This window comes from Aricia agestis, chromosome 19 (assembly GCF_905147365.1).
Source record: "Aricia agestis chromosome 19, ilAriAges1.1, whole genome shotgun sequence".
NCBI lineage: Eukaryota > Metazoa > Arthropoda > Insecta > Lepidoptera > Lycaenidae > Aricia > Aricia agestis.
The window spans coordinates 3,940,728-3,967,662 of record NC_056424.1 but is presented as its reverse complement, the minus strand read 5'-3'; the positions used below and the strand labels follow the sequence as shown (position 1 = coordinate 3,967,662).

The following is a 26,935-nucleotide window of genomic DNA, read 5'->3' as shown; positions in this document are numbered from 1 at the left end:
ACTGGACGGCTCGGGTTGAAATTTGGCATGCAGCCTGCAGGTAGATGATATGACGTAGGCATATCATCTACCTGCAGGATATTTATCAATATCCTTTCTTATGCTAAATACTCACATACGGTTTTGCTCGATAGTTTTACTCCGAATCGAAGGAAATGACATATTTGACATATTTAATTCAGTCAGTTTTGTGGTTATTGCTCGATTTGGAGTAAAACTATCGAGCAAAACCGTATATGAGTATTTAGCATAAGAAAGGATATTGATAAATTCCACCCCTATATAAATACAATAGGCAATGAAAGATTGTATATATAATAATACTTCATAAAGCGAGCGAAGCCGCGGGCATAAGCTAGTTAAAAAAATATATAAATTACCTATCGTCTTTTTTCAGAACCTATTTAGCCTTTGTTTCTATATTCCGCTAGGTATATTAGCTTTATGGATTATTATTTTACTGTATGTGGTAGTAGCGTCCTCTGCTCCAACCTTTGCGTAATAATATTATCTTTTTAAAAATCCACTACAGAGTCTTGATGTTAGCCGTTGTTATTGATTTTGAAGTTTTTGATTTTATGTTATCATCTCATTCGCGCCTGTCACTCGTCACAACTCACAAGGGGAATCCCCACTGACATACTTTTATCATCGGAAACGTCGTAGTTTTGTGTTACAACTTACATGTTGTTACAGTGCACCATCAGGATAGACATAAAATGTATCCATATTATGATATCGATTCCTCTAAAATTCTAAATAGTAAACAATAATACAGAATCAATACAGTTTTAATATTACAGTATTTATTTGGTCTGAGAATACAGTATCGAAATGATTAAACTCTAAGGCCTTGTTTACACCTACCGAGTATAGCGGCGACTGGCGAGACAGTGCCCTCTCGGCAGATGTAACAAGGCCCTTATGTCGATTCTAGACATCATGTCAGTTGTCACTCTGGAGTCAGGCATGAGCTGGTCTGGCTACACAGTACACGGACTGGGTAATATTTCGGAACAAACCCAAAAAGTATGTACTTAATTTAATATCGTTTTCAACCCCAACCGATTGTTGAAGCCCAGTAATTATAAACTTCTATCAAACTACCACACAGCTCCAAAACATGAACGAACCCCCACTAGGAACAAGCAAAAAATCGCAATGCGGCTGATGAGCACAAAGATTTAAATTTCAACTCTATGCTCGGTAACACAAGGATCATTTTAATTTCAAATTCAAACTGTTTAAAATTCAACCTTATCCCTCTCGCATTAGATATGATTTTCCATTTCCCCGGCGACGGAGATAGTTGGAATTAATTTTCGATCGTATGCCCGCGGGTTAAGGTTCACTTTCGCTCGATTCGGGCCTTAGCGCATTGCCGCTGTGACGTCGCACTGCGTACGAGATGTAGGTTAGTGGGTGGCCAACATAGCTTGACCTCTGCTCTATAAGTGATTTCATGTGGAGGAGGGTTTTTAACTTTAACTTGTTTTATTGTTATTTCTAATTAATTTGTATATGAAGAGCGTGGCCTAGTGTTCGAGAGGGTGCAGGTTCGATTTCAGGTAGCATGGGCGTTTAGGCATTAAGCTCTGGATGTTTAAATCAAGATTGGAAAGCTCACTAATTGGTTGATTTCTTTCACCGAGTTTCCTACGCCGGTTCTTCTCGTCGGGTTAGTTCCCGAACCGGTGGTAGGCGCCAGTAGTAACGACGTTCACAAATTGATATTTGTAAGCATTTATTCTGAATAAAAACATTTGAGTTTGAGTTTATTGGTAATCCTCTGGACCATGGGCGTACCCAGGTTCTGGGCCAGGGGGGGGCAAATTACCCAGGTTCTGGGCCAGGGGGGGCAAATAACCCAGGTTCTAGGCCAGGGGGGGGCAAATCAGATTTTTTATAAGCTAGGTGTTTGTAAAAATATTGTATTGCAAACAAATGGCAAAAATTAGTTTTCTTAATTTTTATTTTTTATAGATAAAAGTACTAGATAATATACTTAGTAGGGACGTCAACATGATCAAGGGGGGGGCCCCTGCCCCCCCCCTCCCCCCCCCCCCTCGGTACGCCCATGCTCTGGACTATTACTATGTAATGTTGCGAGAATGCGGTGTGCTTGGGCAATCTTATTATGGACATTAGAATAACCTGTACCAGGCAATACAATATTTAAGAACTAACTTAGCTCCAAAACTGCATAAATCTTCAACGGATGCAAATGTCTTACTGTCGCACTCAAAGACGGATATTATACTGTACTCGGCGAAGCATGGCGGTAGCGGTCATTGACTCCCTGTCAAAAACTTGTCATTTTCTATATAAACCGCGATCGACAATGAAGTGTCAGATGTTGTCAATCGCGGCTTTGTATAGAAAATGACAAGTTTTTGACAGGGAGTCAATGACCGCGTTACCGCCATGTTTCGAAGAGTACAGAAAATGAAGATTTTTGACATACAGTTCGACAAGGCTTTTTATGAACGTGGCGAGAAAAGGAACTAACGCTGCTATCATACAAAAACGTCATTTTTGACAGTTCTCCTTTACCAGCAGCGCCCATTGACACATAAAGCCTTGTCGAACTATAATATGCTTTCTCATTATCAGCTCTCAAACTCTTCATTTTTAAGTTTAATCATCATTAAATGGCTCTGAATAATTCTTCTAATTCATTCGAATATGTGGGGTTGGATTTATAATATGGCGATTGTTTTAGACAGTGTTAAGTGGTACTTGATAGCTGTTATCAAAACGTGTAACGTGTGTTGTTCATACACGTTTTTATAAAAACATACATTTTATAATAATATTATGAAAAACATACATTTTATAATAATATTATGAAATACTAGCTATCTCGACAACGTTGTTTTGTCATATAAAGTATTTCGCCCATAATTTTATTGAAGTGACTAATTAAGTATGTTACCATGGCAACGTCCATCGCTATCCCGTCGCACAAACAATGGTCGCCGTCAGTCTCGAGTTGTAATAATTTATTAATATTTTTTCAACAATTAATGCACTTATCAATATAAAAAGTAGCCAGCCAGCCAGACCTACTCATTATGCTAAAATTTGGTAAAAATCAGTAAAGCCGTTTCGGAGGAGTACGGTAACTGGCGAAAACCGGCGTAAAACTGCAGCGCTTGCGCTGTGTTTCGCCGAGTGAGTGAGTTTACCGGAGGCCCAATCCCCGACCCTATTCCCTTCTCTACCCTCCCCTATTCCCTTCCCTTCCCTACCCTCCCTTAATTCCCTCTTAAAAGGCCGGCAATGCACTTGCAGCTCTTCTGATGCTGCGAGTGTCCATGGGCGACGGAAGTTGCTTTCCATCAGGTGACCCGTTTGCTCATTTGCCCCCTTATTTCATAAAAAAAAAACTAATATTGTGACACGAGAATTTTATATATATTAAGATTTAAGATGTAGCTAGTGACTACTGTTTCTGTATTTAATTATATTATGATTCTAGTCTATTAGGGCCGGGACACAAAAACACGACACGACGTCGTGTCGTACCACGACGCGGCGTCGTTTCACGATGCGATGTCGTGTCGTGGGAATCTACGACGCGCGTCGTAAAAAACTACGACACGACATCGTAACGTGCCACGGTACACGGCACGACGTCACGTCGTAGAAACTCACGATGCGTTTTCTTTAAATTTTTAATAACAACTGTGAAACGACGCCACGTCGTGGTACGACACGACGTCGTATCGTGTTTTTGTGTCTCGGCCCTAACGCCCGCAACACCGTTGCGTCGAAACTCGAAATTAGTTTATCGTAATTTTTTTCGAGAAAAGTATCCTGTAGGCCTACTACGAAACCGTTTTGAGACACAATCGAATGGTCGACGCTGCGTCCTGCTCTAACAACGTCATTTCTCGTTTGTTAGAGTAGGACGCGGCATTCTCGTTCGATTGTTTGAGTCTCAACTCTCAAAACGGTAATTCTTGGTACGGCCCCTGTCTTTACCCGGAACTCGAAGTATCTTCATACCTTTGGAGAATGAAGTAAAGTGGTCCTTTCCACCACTAACGAGACCTCTCAGTAAAAAGTTATGACCATATGAAAATTATTTTTTTGAGTGAAAATATTGATATCAATTGATATTCATATATTTCAGTGAAAACCTAATAGGAAATGCCAAGCGGCATGACATAACATAGATTGAGTAGTTAAAAAGTGCAATGGATCATAATAACACTATTTTATGGAATAAAATGGTAGAAAAGTTTTTCATTCCGTCATAACTTTTTATACTTACAGAATATTTTTGGTTGCGGTCCAGTTATAATGATTCCGTATCTAGCAGACAGTAAGTGTTATTGTTTATGGACATTTTCACCAAACTCAATACATTTTTATTACATCTACAGTATTTTTCATACAAAATGGTAAAAAACATGACTTTTCATTTAGCCATAACTTTTCACTGACAGGGTATTTTTGATTGCGGTCTGGTTACAATGATTCAGTATTTAGTAGACAATTTTACTATATAGGTCCCGTTAGTGGTGGAAATTTGGACCAGACTCCATACATTTTAAAACATACTCCTTTCATGCAATTCGGTTTAGTGGTTTAGGCACGAAGGGGTAACAGACAGACACACTTTCGAATTTAAAATATTCATGTGGAAAGCATGGATAGTGTAATCCTATATTATTCTACTAGTAAGGAGGTTAGCTTTTCTATGCAATTAGGGTATGTTATTCGAATATTCGAATACTCGTTTTATTCGAATATTCGACGATTTTATTATTCGAATATTCGCCAAATTATTTTTCGAATAATTCGAATACTAAAAATATTTTTTATTTTTGTTTAAAATGCTATCAAACATAAAATTAACATGGAATAAGTACATAATTAAGTTTATTTCAGAAAAACAATATTATTTATGAATATTCTACATCTTTAATGATATATATATATATATATATATATATATATATATATATATATATATATATATATATATATATATATATATATATATATATATATATATATATATATATATATATATATATATATGCTATTCAATAGCTTTACTACGGCACTCCTCGACTGATAATTGAAACAGTTAGTACAGTATGAAAAATGTCGATGGCTCCTTAATATCATGTTATTTGTGTTATCAAACTTCAAGTTACTAAATTCACCAACTCTAGGATTGTTTCACCCTCCCCCAGGGCTTCGTTGCAATTTTTTTTTTCTTTGTTGTGGGGTTGGTTTTCTAGTGGCCGTTTTTTATAATTTCGAGCCACATTGACACAGGTGAAGCCGACTAGGCGAACTATCGATCGAAAATATCAAAAAGACGGGTAAGCTGGCTTAGTATTAATGAACAGACATGATAACGTCGAATATCATATTATTATTTAATCTCAACTGGTGCCTAGCAAGATTTAAGCATAATCACATGACAAAAGTAAAAGGTGCTACGATCGAAAACGGTTTACACTTTACAGCCTTTCTTTTATTGCCCAGCTGTAACATACATTTTTAAAGTGTTTCACAATAAAAATTGACTATGTCATTTATAAAGATTTATGTTGATAAAAGTAAAAATTAGAATTGCTTACTTTATAGTAATAACAAAATAGGTTGTACATGGCTGTACGAAGCTTTTTGTTACTTTTATTCAGAGTTTTCAGCATTTTTTAATATTTTTTAATTATTCGAATAATATTCGAATTATTCGAAAAGTTTTGTAAAATATTCGAATTATTCGAATAGTAAATTTGTCGAATAATAACATTCCCTATATGCAATACTTCAAAGAGAGCTCAACTTATATTGGTCGTAAGGTTGAAGTGACGTAGTGACTTTGTTCAGAAATCACGTACATTATCAAGGTATAAGTTGGAAGCCGGCTACATGAAGCGGCAACAGAAGTCGCGACACCATGGGCGTATATAAGGGGGGTCCGGACCCCCCCAATCCCATTACCATCCATCTTATTTGTCCAATCGACAATATAATTATTATTATTATGTACCCACCGATTTTCATCGGCTAGGTACATGTATATTTTTTTCATTTTTTCTATTTTCAATGTAATAATAATTATTATTCTGTGGAGCGCGTCGAGTCCAACTCGCACTTGGCCGCTTTTTTACGTTAGGGACCCCCCCACCCCTTTATCAAAGCTATATTATATACGCCCGTGCGCGACACTAAAAAAAGTGTTGCTAGGTTCGTATTGCTAGCTGCGAAGGGTATTTCCTAGAAATACATAGAAACCAGTAGTGTCGCGACGACACGTCGTCTGCGGTTGCTTCATGTCACTCGCTGCCAACCGGCACCTTATAGTCAATTGACGACCTCTGTGGCTCAGTGGTGAGCGTGTTGGTAGCTTAAGCCGGGGGTCGCGGGTTCGAATCCCGCCAACGGAACAAAAAGTTCCTGGGTCATGGATGTGTATTAAATATGTGTATCATATAATAAAAATCTTAAATATAATATGTATCTAGTATAAAAGTATTAAATATATTTCCGTTGTCTGGTACCTGTAACACAAATCCTTTAGGTACTTACCACGGGGCCAGACTGACGTGGTGTGAAGCGTCCATAGATATTATTATTATTAAAAAAAATTACTAACATAACCCAACTTCTTCACATAGATTTCGCGCGAGTTTGCCGTTTACTAACTTAGACTGGGTTGCATCAACTAACTTTGACTTTAAACCTTAACTATAACCCGAAAAATTGACAGATGTCGTATGAGAATATGGGGTGTTTGGACGCCATATTTAACTTTACTATAACCACGCCTCTGGTGCAACCCAACCTTAGTATTTTTTAAATATAAAACCCTTATTTTAAACGGGGGCAAACGAGCAAACGGGTCACCTGATGGAAATCAATTACCGTCGCCCATAGACACTCGCAACATCAGAAGAGGTCTGCAGGTGCGTTGTCGGCCTTTTAAGAGGGAATACGCTCTCTTCTTGAGGATTTGCATGTCGTATAGTTCCGGAAATACTGCTGATGACAGTTCGTTACAGAGTTTTACAGTACGCGGCAGAAAGTTATGTGAAAAACGCACGGTGGAGGACTACCACTCATCAAGGTGATGAGGATGGTATATTTTTCGCGCGGAACTTATTTATATATATTTTTTTTTTGTTTCAGGAGCGAGGTGGACTGGACAACATGCGATCACTAGAGCACTACCTCACAGACATTATGCGGGCAGACCCCTCCGAACACATGAAAGGTATGTCACCTAACGTACATAATACAGGATGCATAATATAGTTCCAGCATCCCAGGGAAATGGAGAGAGGTAAAAAGTTTCGAGATTTAAGACCTGTTCCACCACTTCCTGATAAGTGCCGAATAGGCTATTCACCACTTTACTTGTCAGATCAAGTATGGAGAATCTGTCAAAAAAGTTGTGAATAGCATATTCGGCACTTTATCAAAAAGTGGTGAAACAGGCCCTTAACTAAAACTGTATTAGGTATTAGTTTCCCAGAAAATCAATTTTTGAAAATCGAACATTTCGAAAAGCAGGAAGTAGTGAAGTGCTCCTAATGAGGAACTCAACCACTCGGCTAGTCAAAAATAATATAGGTACTTAATTAAAATTTGACAATGAAGTTTTTTGTTACTTACCTTTATGGATTTTAGGTTTGAAAGATTAGATTTAGATTTTAGAAAGTATTTTATAAAATATTAACCTTGCAGTGGCCCTTCTTTTATATTTTTTTAACGTTTTAATAGCAAAATTTTCATAAATAGTTTAATATAATTCAATTCCCTATGATATAGATTTTGACCGTCTGACCGTCCTGAAATCTAATTTTTGTAAAAAAACGTATGACAGCATAACTAAATATTTACACTATATAGTACGCGTTAATATTTTGTTTGTTGACTCTACAGTGCCAGTTCTATTACTAAAGGCCAGATAACGTAGCTCATAGTTGCACTAGAAGTGCTTAAGTATTTTTTTTTATGTTAAACAAGCTGGCAAATTGGTTTCAATTTTCATACCTCGCTATTTTTATTGATTGATTGATCGCACGCGAGACCAATATGTGTGAGCAAGATGGCCTGCTATCAAACTATATTCGAGTTATGGGAATCGCGAGTCTGATACTAATATAATATACTAGCTGACCCGGCGAACTTCGTACCGCCTAACAGTCAATTGAATGTCGTGTTACTTTTTAGCTGAACTAATTTAGGCTTTGATGAACGTAAAACAATGATACAAAATAATATATTTATATAGATAGAAACAAAAAGTGTTTTATTATGATGAATGATAATGAAAACATACATACAGAATGAGAATAAGAATAAAAAATAATAATTAAGTACTTCAAACTCATGTCAGAAAAAAATGATTGAAAACTATGTTGTGCAGATTGGGAAAAAAAATAAAACTGGTATTAATTCAATATCCGAAATATAATAAAAAGGCCCATTCACTGCAGGACTGCCGTGCTGTCCTGCCGTGAATGGGCCCTTTAACAGTGCCTGAACTTTCGAGACATAGACAATAGCTCAAAGAGTATATAACCACTACGTATGAATAGCTTATCAAGAAAAATCATAGACAACCTATAAAAAGAAAATTACACTTTTGTTAACCTGTAGATTTTTTTTCCTTAATCTTATAACCTTTACCAATTGATTTTTTATTCCCTAATTCCGTTCCTTTCCGATGATTTTATGTTTTTACTGTAGAATAAATCTTAGGTATTATTTTCGGGAATTAAAAATTAAATAATTAATAAATAATTTTCGAAAATTAATGTCTAAAACAAACAAATATAACAATTTTTTGTAAAATGTCTACAAAGTTCAGGTAACTTTGTAGACATTTTACAAAAAATAAATTTCTGAACGCGCACATGATGTCTTCAGAAAAAAATAAAGTTATGGCTTAAACGTCTCAGCAACCAGGCCATAAGCTCCAAAAAAATAAATAGTTGTTACACTATTTGACAGGATTGGGCAACAAATGTTTGACATGTAATAAACAAATCAGCATCTATTCGTGCTATTGAAATGATTAAGTATTCATTACACATATCGAGTTTTCATTGTTTTTAAGATGTATTATGCTATTCGGGACGGAAACAAATCCAACAAATCAAAAACCATGGCAATCGGTCCAGCCGTTCTCGAGTTATAAGTGTTGTAACAAACACGACTTTCTTTTATATATATATATAGATTTTGTGCCCTTATTGTAAATCCAGCTAATATTAATTTAACTACGAAAAAAGAAGTTTAAAATGTAAGAGATTCAGTAATCTTAAATCTATATTATAATATATTTTATTTTTAAAGCATTATTAATATTTTCATAATTAATTAACGTAATACTAGTATCTATGTATATTTTTAAGATGTCTGCGAATTTTAATAACAATACAACTTAGAACATGTGGAGTAAACGATATTTATTTGCAGAATGACGAGGACAACTTGACATTATTAGACAATGCATATCAAAAAGGTAAACTTATAAAAAGGTTCTATACAAACATCACAATTTTAATTACCTTTTTTAAGAAATACTTCATTTTAAATTAGTAACAAAAAAATATGTAATCATTTGAAATACTTAATTAAATAAAAAAAAATATTTATTCAAATACCGGACACATAAAACAGACTTTGGCTGATAAAATACGAACGGCATAAAAATACGATCTATAAATAATTGTCTATTGACATTATTATCGTTCATTTCAATCCGTAGTTCAATCATTACGATGGAACAATAATTATAAAAAAACTAGTTAACTAGTTGAAAGTTAAAAACTGTTGCGAGGAAAATGGCTTATCACGCGGGTATCGTAAATATTTTCAAAATAAACTGCAGCCCCTCCATACCAAAATCAAAATCAGCTTAGCAGTTTAAGCTTGAAGATATTATGACAGACAGCCAAACTTTCGCAATGAAAATATTAGTATGGATAGATGTTTTGAGCGACTTAAATATTCAATTAAAAAGCTAGACGTGTGATTGAATGACGTTGTTCAGTCAAAGGGCTAGCTGTTTGATTGAACGGCTTTTTAAACCAGTTGGCTGCGACAGATATATGAAGCTAAAACTACAGCCATAATATTTAGCGCAACTAAAACAAGTACAGTACTCCAAAATTAATAATGCGCATGGAAATCTTCGCTAATTGTCGTAATCACGAAAACACCCGAATCTATGAAACGTAAGAGCCCCAAACAATGCACTTGCATTTTGCACCCTGTTCAAAGGAAATAGAAGTAAGTTAATATCATTAGCCGGTGTCTGTCTTCCGACGCTCGGGAAATACGACCGTTGCCGAAAAATTACAAAAATCTCTATGCGCATTATCCGCTGACCTCCATTATACAAGTACGCAGGACTTATGATACCCAACTGTTTTTTGCGCCTATTTGAAGCGGAATCAGCGCCCCTAATGCGGGGGAAGAGAACTAAATCTGATCCGCTTAATCGCTATTGGTTGTAGAAACCAGTATTAGTTGCAAGTACTCGCACTACTGCTATCAGCGCCAATATGGTGACTTTCAAACGTCATTTTTACGTCAGATTTTGTTCTCTTCCCCCGCATTGGGGGCGCTGATTCCGCTTCAAATAGGCATAAAAAATAGCTGGGTATATATTATCTGCTCCATTATATAAAGTCCAGCGTACTTGTATAATGGAGGTCAGTGGCATTTCACTTTGCGAGCACTGTACGGCGCTGTCGTATCTAGCGTCTCTACATCGACGTGGTTACGCAACCGGCGGCCTTGCGTTTTGTTAAGTAGCCTTATTACTGCTACTGTTTGCCCGTGTCACCTTCCCGCCCGCAACCGACATTGTTACAACCGTGCCTGTGAACATCGGCACGAATCGGACAGTTTTACGACCTAAAAGTAGTTTTTAACAAACGGCGAGTCGCAAATCTATATACTGTCTATACTAATATCATGATTGGGAAGAGTTTGTTTGTTTGTTTGAACGCGCTAATCTCAGGAACTACTGGTCCGATTTGAAAAATTCTTTCAATGTTAAATAGCCCATTTATTGAGGAAGGCTATAGGCTATATTTTATCACGCTAAGACTAATAGCAGCGAAGAAATAGAGGAAGATGTGGAAAAATCGGGGAAAATTATTTGAAAGAGCTTATCTCGCGAACTACTGGAGCAATTTTTCTGTTATTTGGCACAGATAAGTAATAGACCACGTGAAGGATCATAGGCTATTTTTTGTGGACTAATTTGTCTGTGAAATGTTTTACGCGGGTGAAGCCGCGCGGTACGACTTGTTTTAGATGGAAAGAGAGTTCGTAGAAATCCATATCCATACTAATATTTAAATAAAAAATGTGTTTATCAGTCTGACTGTTACCTCTTCACTGAACCGATTTTGCTGAACTTTGGTATGGAGATACTTTGTGTCCCAGGAAATGACAAAGGATACTTTTGATCCCGGACTAATGTACGGTTCCCGCACAATAAACGAATTCCGGTGCACCTTAGAACTGAACTAGAACATAAACTGTACGAATATACAGTCTTACTCTTGATAGCGGTTATAATTTTGGTCAGAGGATTTAATGTAACATGTCAGAATTTTAATGTTACTTGACTCATGGCTTGTACAGTGTACCTACTATAGCAGGTTCTCAGGAAACCCACTTATACTTAGCTTGTGATCCTAGGCTTAAAGAACTTTTTTTTCACTTCGAGAAACAAAGCACTAGATTTATGTTAGTTATGTTTTTATGACATTTAGCCTCCATTTCTTCTACGTTTATTTATTGAGGATTTTTAAAAATCGAATTCACTTAAGAATTCGATTTTTATTATCTGTATAATTATGACATAGCCTCCATTTTATTTATTGAGGATTTTTAAAAATATAATTCACTTTAGAACAATTATTCTCCTTTATCTTTACTGTTATTAATAATATTATGCAAAAATATCGACACTTCTTACATTCTGATTATAAAGTTCATATTTTTCGGACTCTACATTTAATCTATTCTATGTGTATACTCCGAGGCAACAAGAAACTGATAAAAGAACAATGTATAAGACTGCGTTTCCACCAGAAATGTGTTGCGAAGAATTTATACACGCGGTAGCGTGTCAAGCCAAGTTCCAGCATAACAGAACTGGCGAGCACCATCACGTATAATATTACACGAATTTTTTACATTAATGTTTTTGGTGGGATGTGTTTTAAGCCCGGCCGCACATTGTCCGAAATTTCTGATCAGAAACAGTTGAACGTACGCGCTGTCTCTTACATTTTGTACTGAGCCGAGTGAGCTCGAACTCGCCGGAAGGATATTTCGGATAGTGTGCGAGGTGGCGGTCCGGCGAAATTCAACTGTTTCTGATCAGAATTCGGACAATGTGCGGCCGGGCTTAAGATCCAATAGAATCGCCGCGCTGAGCGATGTCATGGCAAGCTCACGTCAATGAAACAATTCTATATGTTCACAAAAACACATTCCTCGCAACACATTCGGTGGAATCGCAGCCTTAGAGGCTGTTATCAAAGGTCACGCTAAATGCTCTAAATTGCAGAAACAATGTGAAAAAATAGTACATTGTTAGATGAAGTAATGTAGAGTCCTATCATAGATTCAGAAACAGATATTTCTGAATGTGATAATGATTCAGAAACACCTATTTCTGAATTTACGCTAAGACTTAAACATAAGGCTAAATTTAATAGTACATTGTAAGATCGAGAAATGTAGTCATAGCATAAATTCAGAAACAGATGTTTCTGAATCCAATAATGATCCAGAAACACTTTTTTCTGAATTTATGGCAAGGATTGTGTTATAAATATTATGATATAATATTTTTTAAATATTATAATATAATTAAAAGAAGGAAAAAATCATGTCATCTGTCCCCTATACAATAATAAAAATACTTATATTTGTGCTTATATTAATTTAGAAAGAAATCAAAATAAAGACGTTGCACTGATAAATATTTTTCTAATCAGTATTGCAATATCTGTCAGACCAAAAAGTACACCTTACTTTACTTTGAAAGTAAACTTACTCTACCTTCTGGTCAAGAATTATAACAATCATGGTCGATAGTGACATATACAAACTTGTCTTAGAAATTCTTGTTAGGACGCTTGCGCCCTAAAATAACTGAAAACAAACAAAAACAAATGCAATAGCATATTTTAGACGGCTGACATTTTCAGTTTGGCTTGCGACACGAAACGCAGTTAAAAATAACTCGAATCATAGACAAAACTACGCACCTCGTGACTGTACTGTAAACACCTAGGAAATTCATTTTCATATAATACCACCGAGTTAAATATCAGTCAAAAGCCATTAGATCGTTCCCGACTCGATAACATTGCGTTCGGTCGGATTACACTCATTATGATATGCGAATAAATTAGGAAGTCGGGGAAAATGATAGCGCGAGTGGGGAGGAGGTGTCCTTCTGATTCGGTCGGGTAATCGCGATTCGACGTAACGTTACGAGTCAGTGCTCAGTCGAAAACGTCGCGCGCTGCGCATGTGCGGTAGTACAAACTCAAAACAAAATTAGCGGCACAGTGCTCGCGCTCAATCTATTTATAAAAAAAAATATTATGCGTTCATTTTGGAGTGCAGTGAACTTTAAAGTGTTTTAAGTGTTGAAAAGTGGAAAAAATCGAGGATCGACGTGTAATTTTTTTTCTTTTGCCTTGGCACGGTTTTTTTAAAACGTTGAATCTCGCAATCGTGCTAATACTCGCATATTTTAATTACGTATACTTCGAATTATATTACAATTGAAATTTGCATGTTATGTAATTATAATATAAAAATTCAGAATTTCAGACTTGTCTTTCGTTTCGTTTGTTAGCAAGGCTCTACATTTTTAAGACTTACCCATTTAAATTTTAAATTACCTCATATCTATATTTCCCTGTACGTAGTTTCTCAAAGCAATAGAAATCTGATAAGATTTCATATTTTATTAATAAAATTCTGAATCATAATATTTTTTTGATCTACATCATATTTTATTTATACGTCAAAATAAGGGAGTTTAAGTACTCGCAAAATTGTACCCCCACAAATCTAAATGTAACGTTTATAGCACTTAGTTACACGTATAAACAGTTTTAAATAATAATTTCGAAATGATTCTAAAATATTCATTCTCAATTACAAAACTAAAAATATTATGTCTGTAGTAACTTATAACATCACAATATTATTACCTCTTTATCTAGTAATCTGTGTATCTAGTAATACGAACACGTCAAAAAAATTACAATAATAGTTCCTGAAAAATTACGTTTCATAAACTAGAGTTTCTTTAGTCGTGTTTTTCAGGAAGAATTTTTACCAAATATGTAATTTTTTAAAGTTATTTATAGCCATTTTCAGAGCATACAAAAAATATCCTGCTACTGGAAATCTGCTCAACATAATATTCTGTTCAGAGCTATATTTTTGTAGCCCTTATTAACATCTTTAACTTTTTATAAGATTAGGTCTAGGATTAGGTTATCTATCCTTAATTTGTTGGCGTAAAGGTGTATCTAAAGGTAAAAATTTAAAATAAATGTACTTACTGTAGGAATATTAGACTGAATTCCACCACGCTAGCTTAGCTCAGACTATATCAGTCTATCTACGCCAATAAGATTAAGTAAGCCTAGGACCTCTTCTACTAGTGTATTGCACACACTTCCCTCTCTCTTCAAAAATGACTCCTGCGCAGCTTAGTTACAAAAAATTGGTGTGCGTGCTTTTATTATCGATACTTGTGGTTTGTAATTAATAAATAGATAAATTAATAAAAATATTTTATTGATTACTTTATAGTACGGGAGCCCTAGAACTATAGGGTTCTGTATTATAGTGTTGAAAATTTCGGAAAGTTTCCGAAACTTTGGAAAGTTTCAGGAAGTTTACCGGAAAATTTCCGTGAAAACCTCCAAGGTTTCCGAAATTTTAGAAACTTTCAGAAACATTTGCGAATTTTTAAAAATGGTTTTTCTTCTATAAAATAGTGATTTTTACCTACGAAAACAGATGAGGTACTCAAATCAATACGTAATTTTTTTATGTAAGTATGAGTAATATCAAATCAGCTGATTGACTTTAGAAAGAAGTTTAGCCGTTAATTCGACCCTTAATAGAGACACGTATACTTCAAAAAAATGTTATTTTCTGTATTACTATTAGAAAACTATTCTAGTTTTTATTAAAAAAATTAAATTTTATATGTTTCAAAGAAAAATATAATATATAAAATCGAAAAGCCTAAAGCAAAGTCAATCCTGAGCAATATATGATTGAAAATAATGTTATCTTAGATAAATATTTATAAAAACGATCTAAATCATGCGACTGAATAATAAAGTAGACAAATCTCCTTTCATATCACATATTTTATACCTAAAGTATGTTCAATTTAATCAAAACTATAAAAAGTACCTAATTTTAGTGTTATTTGCATTTAAAAATAAACGTCACAACTATCTTTATAAGATAAATGACAGTTTTCAAAACTTCCAAATTTGGAAGTTTTCAGGAAGTTTTCAGTACATATTCCTTAAAAATGGAAACTTTCCGGGGAATTTTCATCTCTATCTGTAATCAACAAAACTTGGTTGACTACTGAACCCTAAAACGAAAGCCTAACAAGTTGATTTTTTGTATATTGATAGGTTATATAGTTATATAATTTAAAAGTAACATTGTCCTACAAATAGAATAATCCATATTTTAGGACCATCAAGTCGAAGTATGAAACGGCCTTTCTATTTCTGTTAGCTACCACTTTCGAGATTTTTCGCAGAAAAAAATGAAACTACTCACAAAAAATTAGCTTGATAGTAATAAAAAAAATGTTATTGGGCTCCCGTACTAATACTTATTCTACTATATTTGAGACTCAACTGCACTATTTAGTGGCATGCCTTGATTATCTAAAGAGATACTTCTACATAAGGAATTATTAAATATCTACCCGCCGTACTCAGAGACATTTAATTATGATTAACCTTCAATTTAATGAAGAGTTTGACATATCATGTATAATGGGGCTTATGTCAAAATTTTGTATTAATCTTATATCTTTAAACGAGCAATTCTTGTATATAAATATATAATTGGAATCTCGGAATCGGCTCCAACGATTTTAATGAAATTTAGCGTATAGGGGGTTTCAGGGGCGATAAATCGATCTAGCTAGGAATCATTTTTAAGAAAATGTCATTTTATTCGTGTTTTATCGAATACCGAGCAAAGCTCGGTCAAATAGCTAGTTACATTTAAGTAATTAATGTTCCACTCTAAGAGCGGCCGTTAGTGCGGTCATCTAGATCGGTATAACAATATACAAATAAAAACAATTATTCAGCAACCTCAGGGAAACCTTGTTGTGCATGTCAAGGTCCGATGAGGTCTGTGTGACATTTTGAGCGGGTTTTTTAAATATTTCTCGTTTGACATTGTTCTACATTTAACTAAAATCAATGATAAATAATGCACAAATCAGAAAAAAATAATATTATAAGATTGGTAATGCACAAAATAATTATATGTACCTAATCAATCAACAGATTAAAAAATAGTATTGCTGGATTAAAATATTGTGCATAATATAATGATTATGGTCCATAGAGCGAAACAAAAATTTTTTTGTTTATTATCCATACTAATATTATAAATGCGAAAGTGTATCTGTCTGTATGTCTGTCTCTCTATTACCTCTTCACGCCCGAACCGCTGAACCGATTTTGATGAAATTTGGCATGGAGATTCTTTGAGTCCTGAGAAAGGATATATATGTATGCTTTTTGTCCCGGAGAAATGTACGGTTCCCGCACGATGAACGAATTTTGGCGCAACGGATTTGACGGGCGTCATCTAGTTTTTTATAAAAATGTGATTGAAATCATTAAATGGAGTAAAGTCTCATTATACCATCAAAATCATTATTACTAAATATAATATAGTCACATGATTTCCTAATCTCTCTATTTATAAAATTCGATTGCTTAACCATTTTATATTTAAGTGAAATTAAAATAGAGAATAGTAAAAAGTATTAGCAACGTTTCGCGCAATTAATTACAATCTACAACTGATTACACGTTTCTGAATTTTAAGCAACTTCCATTTCAGAAACTCAAATAAAAGTGTCATTAAATATATTATATATTCATTGCAAATTGCAATTCAAATAACATATAGATATTGCTTAATGTATGTAACATATTTTATGTGTACTTGAATGCTAAGCATTCCTAAAATATAATTTTATTTTAAATTAATAATGCAAAGAAATAGACATTATGTCGATTATGAATTTATTACTATGATATTTTTCAATGTGAAGTTTATTTCGTATGTATTGGTTAAATTACAAATATGAGATCTGACGATCCTTAGCCAAGATGATTTCGTTTTTCTCACTGTCGAAATCGAAAATTGGTATAGTGAGTGTGGCAGAGCGAGCCACACCGGCAAGTGCGCCATATAGCGCATAATTCCATACCTAAGTTTTGTCTTGTGTCAAATACATTTTCCGATTTCAAATATCGACAGAAACTGTGTCAAACATCAAACAAAACTTATTTTTTACTGTTTGTGCTGGTGCTGCCGCCTAGCGTGAAAACATTGCAGTAATATATCCTAGTAGATGACGCCCGCAACTCCGTTGCGCCAAAATTCGTTTATCCGCGAACCGCATACGTGGGAGAGCCATGCTTCGGCACGAATGGGCCGGCTCGACCGGATAAATACCACGTTCTCACAGAAAACCGGCGTGAAACAGCGCTTGCGCTGTGTTTCGCCGAGTGAGTGAGTTTACCGGAGGCCCAATCCCCTAACCCCTACCCTATTCCCTTCCCTACCCTCAACTTTTCCCTTCCCTTCCCTACCCTCCCCCTATTCCCTCTTAAAAGGCCGGCAACGCACTTGCAGCTCTTCTGATGCTGCGAGTGTCCATGGGCGACGGAAGTTGCTTTCCATCAGGTGACCCGTTTGCTCGTTTGCCCCCTTATTTCATAAAAAAAAAAAAAAACCGTAGAACCGTAGGGAACCCTAAATTTTTCCGGGACGAAAAGTATCGTATGTCCCCCGGGACTCAAAGTATTTCTACACCAATTTTCTGCAATATCAGTTTAGCGGTTTAGGCGTGAAGAGGTAACAGACAGACAGACACACTTTTACAATTATAATATTAGTGCGGATTATTATTGTTGTTTTTCTCACAATTAGTTCTAACGCTCATTGTAGTACGATTGTAATGCAAAAAGTCGACCTTGGGTTGCGAAACTATTACATAATGTATAACGGATCGTCACGTATTGATTTTGTCATTACACCTGATACACTTTAAATGTACACTAATGGATGCCATACACGCTACGGTCTATCGGAGAGGTCCACCTGTGCAGGTATGCCTATTGCCTGCGCACATAGACCGGAATGTGTGTGGGGCTATACCAGAGGCCGTAGCCAAAGTCCCTTTCGTTAAAAGCGATGATGAAATTCGTTATCAAAATATATGGGATTTGTCATTTGACATTAGGCTTCGAAAGCGAAATGTCATATTTTATCGATGACTTATGTCAAACCGCATACATTTTGATAACGAATTTCGCCATCGTTTTTAACGAATGATAGTTTGTCTAAAGGGGCTGCTGTGCAGTTTTTGAGCCTGCGCAAGCGACCGGCGCAAAATCGGAAATCAATTCTTTCCAGTGACACCTGCGTAGGCATAACTGCACGTGACCGCTCCGGCAGACCGTAGTGTGAATGGCTTACATAACGGCAGCACTCATAGACTACAGGCCCATGTCAAAAATGGATGGGTCATATGAACCACCAGGGCCTGTAGACAAGTGTCAAAGCGCTAACGCTGACGCTAACGCTAGCGCTACAAAATGTATGCGATTTGACATAAGTCATCGCTTCGCTAGCGAATACTAATGTCAAATCCATACATTTTGTAGCGCTAGCGCAAGCGTTAGCGTTAGCGTTTTGCCACTTGTCTACAGGGGCTGCCCCCGTAGACAAGTGGCAAAACGCTAACGCTAACGCTACATAATGTATGGATTTGACATTAGTATTCGCTAGCGGAGCGATGACTTATGTCAAATCGCATACATTTTGTAGCGTTAGCGTTAGCGCTTTGCCACTTGTCTACAGGCCCTGGTGACGTATGTAGGACGATATTAGAGCAAAGATATTTGTATTAGAGCATAAAATAATAAAATTTAGCACTATGCCGTCACTTGTAAGCTGTCCAACTGAGTGCTGCTGAGAATTCAAAAGTGCATGTAGGGTGAGTACATTTTGGTCATATGATCCTGTACGGCATTTTTACCATCGATAGGCACATGAAAAATAATAAGAAAGCCCGCAGTGCCGTACAAAAATGATGCGCCACTAAGTCGGTATTTTTATTTTATTTTCTGACAATTTCCATGGTAAATTTGGTCATTTGATTCTATACGGCATACGTTTCATATTGTTTAAATACAGCTTCGAATCAATTATGCCGCAACGCCTTACAAAAATAATGCGACAATGGAAAAAAATGAAAAAAAATCGACCACTGGAAAATAGGGGGTTGTACCCCCTATTTTCCAGTAGTCCGGGGGGTGATTTACTTCATGATCATTAAACTTCAATTTAATGAAGAGATTGACAGATAATGTATGGGGCTTAATATGTCAAATTCTTAATTTAAATACACTATTCGTCTCTGAGTGCGGACGTAAACTCTGATATGATTAATTGCGATTTAAATAGTATTTTTTTAATTAGAATTTTTCGAAGCGGTCATTTTAGGGTATTTCCAATGTTTCAAATATCATGTGTAGACAGTTTTCAATCGTGGGAATCCCAGAAACAATAGATTTTTAATTATTATGCAGCACCCGGGGCCACTTGGGAGTTGATGGGTTAAATGCTCCATAAAATAATGGTTCGAAAACTTTTATATTATGGCTCTGAACGCATTTACCCCAATTATAGGCGGCGTCCAATAAAAAAATCTGGTAATTTTTCAACCAAAGTTAGGCCAAGACAAAGAAAGCATTGTCATAATCTTTTTTCTAGGGAGCTGTGTCACAGTTTTCTAGGGAGCTGTGTCACAGTTTTCTAAAATCATTGATCTCGTATTAAAATTAAATATGCCTTATTTATAAGCTTTCCAATGTATAATATGATTTGAAATAAATACATTGATAATATTATTAATCTTCGTTTGGTAATAAGACTGATAGAATAAACATAGGTCAAAGGGCTTATAAGACGTGTCATTTTTTAAAATATATATATTTTTTTTTAATATATTACTTTTAAATAATAATAAATGTAATTATTAGTTTATGACTGCTCATAAGCATGTCAAGGGTACGTTGCATAGTCCTTAACCAGCATGGACATGTGACTGCATTGTTTAAGGCTTATGGGTTGTGACATGCGGCTTTGTGGCCTGATGTATCCACGACTACGTGTATACAGAGTGTAACAAAACTAAGTGATAATTATTTAGTGTGCGTACCGTATGGGTCCTCTATATAGAGTCCTCTGTGAAAGTAAGTTTTCACCTTTGTATCGAAAAATTCTTGACGCGGGGGCGTTACCCATACAAATTCAAAAAAATAATTCGCTTTTCAGCGCTGCTATTTTCACAGTGAACTATCTATATATAAGTGACACATACACAGACTATGATAATATTATCAACTTAATTGTAACAATTTGTTTAATTTAATTTACCAGATGGAAAAAATCTTCGTAGATTACAATAAATAATATGTTTCAGTAACTCAGCCCGTGTTTCTGAATCGTAAATTGAAGTAATTTCTGAACTCCCTGGTGAGGACAAATTGCTTAAGAAATATTAAGCAATAAATAAATTACCTAATGAAGTCAATCAATTATTATTATCACAACAAATATTTACCTAATCCGATGTCACGTTATGGGCCTTCACCTCCTACCTTATAGCATTTATTTTCAACTAGATGACGCCACAAATCCGCGCGCGGGAACTGTACATTTTTCCGGGATAAAAAATATCCTAAATCCTTTGGCGGGAGTCAAAGTACCGACGTAATAAATTCCACCAAAATCGGTTTAGCGGTTGGGCGTTATGTCTTTGTTCATAGCATATAAAACGATTGGTTAACTTTTATAACACAGAATAATCAATCAAAAATACCTCTGTAAAAAAAGGGATTCCTATTTTCCCAACAGAGGGGAGTGATTTGAGCTTCCAAAATTTGTACATAGATTGGTTCAATCGTACACTTTAATTTGCCCATAGCTTATATGAAATGTATTTATGGTTTTTAAATTACGCGACAAAAACCATTTTGTCGCTACGCCCTTTCCATTTTTTGCTGTTCCATAGCTTGTTTCTATGAGAGGCCGGGCCGGCCTCTCATAGAAAACAAGCAATCTAAAACATATCCAACACGGTTTTTTACTTTCACCTTAAGAGGTAAGTAATAGACACACAGATACATCTTGGCATTGGTATGAATGCAATACAAATAATAAGAACCCAAATTACTTCAATGGGCTGTAGCGGGGTGGGCCACATATTCCATAGATACATATTTTATGACTGACTAGCAGTTTATGCGTATAAAGAGGTTATAAACAGACAAACATACCTTCGTATATATGTTATAATGTGTTTTTACAACTGACTTTGCTTTATATTCTGAATATTTGCATGCCGCTAAATCGTAAAGTGACTATTTGCTCTTTGACTCTGCTAAACAAATATGTAGTAATTATACTGAAATTGTCTTTACTTGTGAATTGGCGAATGTCACGCAATTATCGTTTTGTATTTTGCAGGAAATTTTTAATATAACTACAATATCTAGGTCCTCCGTCCTACTAAAATACCGCCGCACTGATAGTGGAACATACACAACGGCTAGCCGCCGTACTCAGAGACATTTAATTATGATTAACCCTCAATTTAATGAAGAGTTTGACAGATAATGTATGAGGCGTAAGTCAACATTTTGAATTACCTAATTAGGTAATGTAATTACATTTAAGTAATTAATGTTCCAATCTGAGCGCGGCCGTCAGACTTTCAGTAGAGTATCAAAAGGAATAATATTATGAAAGTTTAAATTTGGAAATTGGAGAGTTTTTTTTTTATTCTAATTATTCTTGAATCTTGATAGTAGTAAAGACTTACGGATGTAATCGTTTTTTGTTCACACAAAAACTACTAAAAGGATTTTGATCAAAGGTCTGATAGACGATAGTATTAGTGTAGGCTCATAATACCCACACGGACTACATTGTATCCCGAAAAATAACAGTGTTACCGTGGGATACTAATTACTACTATTACTGATAAATGATAAGTGATAGGTCGAACGACGTTTCTGCTTCGTAATCAATTCCACCTAATTTTTACATGACAGTGATAACGAAACCTAGATGGGCCAGCTCGGCCTGCACTAATGATGATTTGTTATTTTAATGATAATGATACTATTTAATCGTAAAAAAATAATGCATAGTTTCATTTGATTTTTAAAAGAACCAACGCCTAAGGCAAAAGGTCACAACACCAGATTTTATATTTTTTCCACATTTCTAAATAATTATTTTTAACAGGTTTCAGAGCTTAATGTTAATGTTTATAAGTGAGTTTTGTGTGAAAATCAGTGAAGATGATGAATGAACATATGGTTGCCAACATGGCCTACTATGGTAAGTTTTTTTTTTGACAATGGGCTGTAACTTATTCTGAATGTTAGCTAGGTCTAAATTATAATTACTTTTCTTTCCCGGTTTCTGAGGTTTTATGACAGAAGGTTATCTTATCACGAAAGTTGTTGTTTAATTTTTGATGTTAGACAATCAAAAGCACAAAATATGTCCTAGTGAATACGTAAACTCCTGTCAAAAAACGTTAAAAGTGTTAAAAGTGATAACTGTTATTGCCATACCATTTGTAAGTGAACATAAAGTTGTTATTGAAACCAGTATTCCTATTTCACATATTTTTTGTATTTATATCGCAACGTGACAGGCTAATCATAATTAGAAATACATCAAAACTTATCCTATAATTAGCTGCCCACACACGAATAAGCGTATTTATAGAAACGTCCGAAATTACTCAACTCGAATGAATAGGTATATTTGTGAAATTAAAGAGATTTGTTTTTGATTGTACAGTAATTATTATTGGTTTCGAATTATTTTATGTTATTATTTGTTTTCTGTCATGTATACATAATTCGTGGTACTTTACAAAACAATATATTATAATTTTAAGAAATTATTACACAATGTGCTCTTTGTAAATAATGTAGGTAAAACCATTCCACTTATAAAACTAAGTAGCGCAAAGTGCATTAAGTCAAGAACTTATAATTTAGCACTTGACATATCTGTAAAGTTCAACCCCATAAAAATGATATGCAACCTATAACCTAGAAACGAAAATATATCAGGAACTGAAGTTACCCGGGTATATAGGTCAGCTGGGGTACGTCTGGCCTACATTCGCGTTCTCCATAGAAACGCGGCCATGTTGCCGTTGTCATGACAACGCGCATGCGCACTGAACTCCGTCGCAAGGCGTGGTGATAAGCTGATAAGGAATTATGTAAACATTTTTTCTTGACAACACTTGTTGTTTAATTACTTTACTCATTAACCTGGCGGAGAGGTAAATGAAAGTTTAATTTTTATGATAAGTTAAATTTGGGCGCTTGCCGTAAAATTTTCAATTTTCTTTTTTGTTACGGATAATTTTATGTTGATGTTTAATAAAGATAGAAAATAAAAATAAAAACTCCAGTGATCATCTCTGAGGTCACGGTCCAGGCTTGAGTATCGTTTCTCAGACTTGCGATCGACATTCAATGCAAAAGGTCACAGGGCACTCATACATAAGGACTGCGACATTTTCCTCCATGTTTTAAACTTGATTTCCGTAGCTATGCTTACTTCAATAAACGTATGCATATTTTTGGTTATATTAATTACATAATTATTAATTACATTATTCCAAATGTCTAATATAAAATAAAAAAAATTAACCTCAGGATCACTCTGATCTTGAGGACCTTAGAAAATAGATAATTATAGTATAATTAATAAATAAGAACAAATAAAAAAAAATCGAACAATCCGTTTAGAAAAGGCGCTATTACAAGCACCATAATACCAGAATTTTACATAACATAATTAATCAATAAACGAAGTACAATAAAAGTCTTTAAAAATGGAAATGTAAATACATAATATTATAGTGTACATATTATTATCTATATAGTATAATATATATTATCTATATATGTATCAATACGACATTACTATGCAATGGACGTACAAACTTCCATTTTGCATTATTAACGTTAAAACAAATGAGAAAACTTTAAAATTTACGTCATATATTCAGAGATATCAGTATAATTGTGGGAAGGTATATTAATTTTTCAGGAAAGTGTTCTCCCTCTAATTCATACGAGATTCACGCGTTGATATGATATTAGTTATTTATGCCCAGCAGCCTACAGGGACCCCCTGAGCTTAGTATTGTATCCTTGTTACTGGATTACTCATTACCCTGTTTGATAAGCTATCTAGTCTATGCTCCGCTGTAGAACCATACTAATAGGTATGATATATGCGAAAGTGTGTCTGTCTGTTTGTCTGTTACGTCTTCACGCCTAAACCGCTGAACCGATTTTGCTGAAATTTGGCATGGAGATACTTTGAGTCCCGGGAACATAGGATACTTTTTATCGCGGAAAATGTACGATTCCCGCGCGATAAACAAATTTTAGCGCAACGGTTCATAATAAGTTTAAAACATCAAATCTAGTTTGTTCATAATAAGTTTAAAACATACCAATTTTTTTGTTGTTTAGCTCTATTTTTAATAAACTTAAAATGTCTACTACATATTAATAGGTGCGAATAGATCCCATCGATCGTGGAAAAACGAGACACAGTAGCTTATCTATTGTTATTGCGGCCGGATGTAGCCGCTTGGGGCTTCATGAATTAATGTTTGTTGACGGTACATCTATTCATTTTTTGACATAATATTTTGATCTGTCATCTTCATTGCAACTGTTCTAAACACTAATTTTACATTTACCTTTACAATTAAAATATGCTTTTACAGCAGTGTCCATAAGATAGTAATACATAATAATCATCCATCATAAGGGAGCATACCCATACTACGTGACCTACTTTTTAAGATTTTTTGACTTGACTTTGACTATCACTTAGATTTATGTATAATAACCAGCGACCCGCCCCGGCTTCGCACGACCCGGGTATAATAAAATATATAGCCACTGAAAAAATGATTAAAATCGATTCAGCAGTTTTGATTTATATTCATTATTACTACCCGTGGCCCGCATTGGCCGGTACCGCCGCAAAAGCTAAGTCTCGCAATTTTTAAATTTGTAATATTTTCGTTTTTTTTTTTTATGAAATAAGGGGCAAACGAGCAAACGGGTCACCTGATGGAAAGCAACTTCCGTCGCCCATGGACACTCGCAGCATCATAAGAGCTGCAGGTGCGTTGCCGGCCTTTTAAGAGGGAATAGGGTAATAGGGGAGGGTAGGGATGGGAAGGGAATTGGGGAGGGTAGGGAAGGGAATAGGGTAGGGGATTGGGCCTCCGGTAAACTCACTGACTCGGCGAAACACAGCGCTAGCGCTGTATCACGCCGGTTTTCTGTGAGAACGTGGTATTTCTCCGGTCGAGCCGACCCATTCGTGCCGAAGCATATGGCTCTCCCACGTATAAGATATTATATTTATTAGAATCATAATAGATATTCAATTTACAATGTATTTAAATTGGTTTTATTGAATCAGGATTAATGCCGTATTGGTTAAAATCACTTCGAAAATTAGCCATTATAATATTTTGTCGTTAAAAGTAAATGACAAAAAACTGTTATTGTGGGATATCCATAAGAGGTCCATAACCATTGCGGAGTTTTCTGTAGACCTTTTCAATGTGTACAGTACTTGGTACATTATTTTGATACATCACGTAGGGTTCAGCCTGCGTTTGCAATGTAAGCGGAAAAATGTAATTATTTACGACATCACATTAGAAACCCCAACAATAACAGTATTTCTCCACTACTTCAGAAATGTTATTAAACATTCTTCTTGAATCACTCTATCTATTAAAGTAAAACCGCATCAAAATCCGTTGCGTAGTTTTAAAGATTAAAGGGAACAAAGGGACATGAGTTAAAAAACTTTGTTTTATAATATTTAGTGATAGTCTAAAATTACAATAGAACAATCAGAGAAATTAATTTCTAGGCAGATGGCGGACCTAAGTAATTTGGTCGCGTTTAAAGTTAAACTCAACCGACAGATCACAATTAACATTGAATTGACATGATCCGACTACATGACGTTGGTCTGTCAACTACTTAGGAATCAATTTCCTCGATGATACCTACTATTTTAGTCACGACTGTAGTTCAAATTGTAATCGAACACCAAATATAGTAAATATGATCACCAAGCTTGACAGCTTCACCAAACTTCAAAATGTCTGAAAAGTGACAGCAGTGCCTGTTTTTTTAATGGCTGTTGGCTATAAATAACCATAATAAATGCCTGTGTCAAGTATAAAATGACGAGAAAAAAAAATTTCGTATGATGTTTCGCTCGGCGAAATTGACTACGTGACAAAACTCTAGACCCCCTCCCCCCCTCTCGTGACCGTACGTTCCCTAACATTAGTTTTTGGCACAATTGTATCGTCGATGACAGACATTATGTCAAAAATTTATGGACGAACTCTTAATGACTAGTCTAAGATAGAATCAGTGAGTGAAAAGTAAAGAATATGTATGGAAATTATTATATGCCTAGTGCGAGTATTGTTTTATATACTAAC

General features: G+C 35.2%; 1 protein-coding gene across 3 annotated transcripts in view; it reads left to right on the top strand.

The window, feature by feature from the left end:
- Positions 1-26,935, top strand: part of LOC121736886 (translational regulator orb2) — a 71,794-nt gene that overhangs the window by 19,496 nt on the left and 25,363 nt on the right. For 2 of the 3 annotated variants that reach the window (XM_042128376.1, XM_042128375.1), the window contains exon 2: positions 7,159-7,243. In XM_042128376.1, the coding sequence (XP_041984310.1) occupies positions 7,159-7,243 (85 nt within the window). Of the gene's footprint in view, positions 1-7,158; positions 7,244-13,515; positions 13,699-22,647; positions 22,744-26,935 lie in introns of those variants that run through there. The other variant, XM_042128374.1, reaches the window with a different exon arrangement.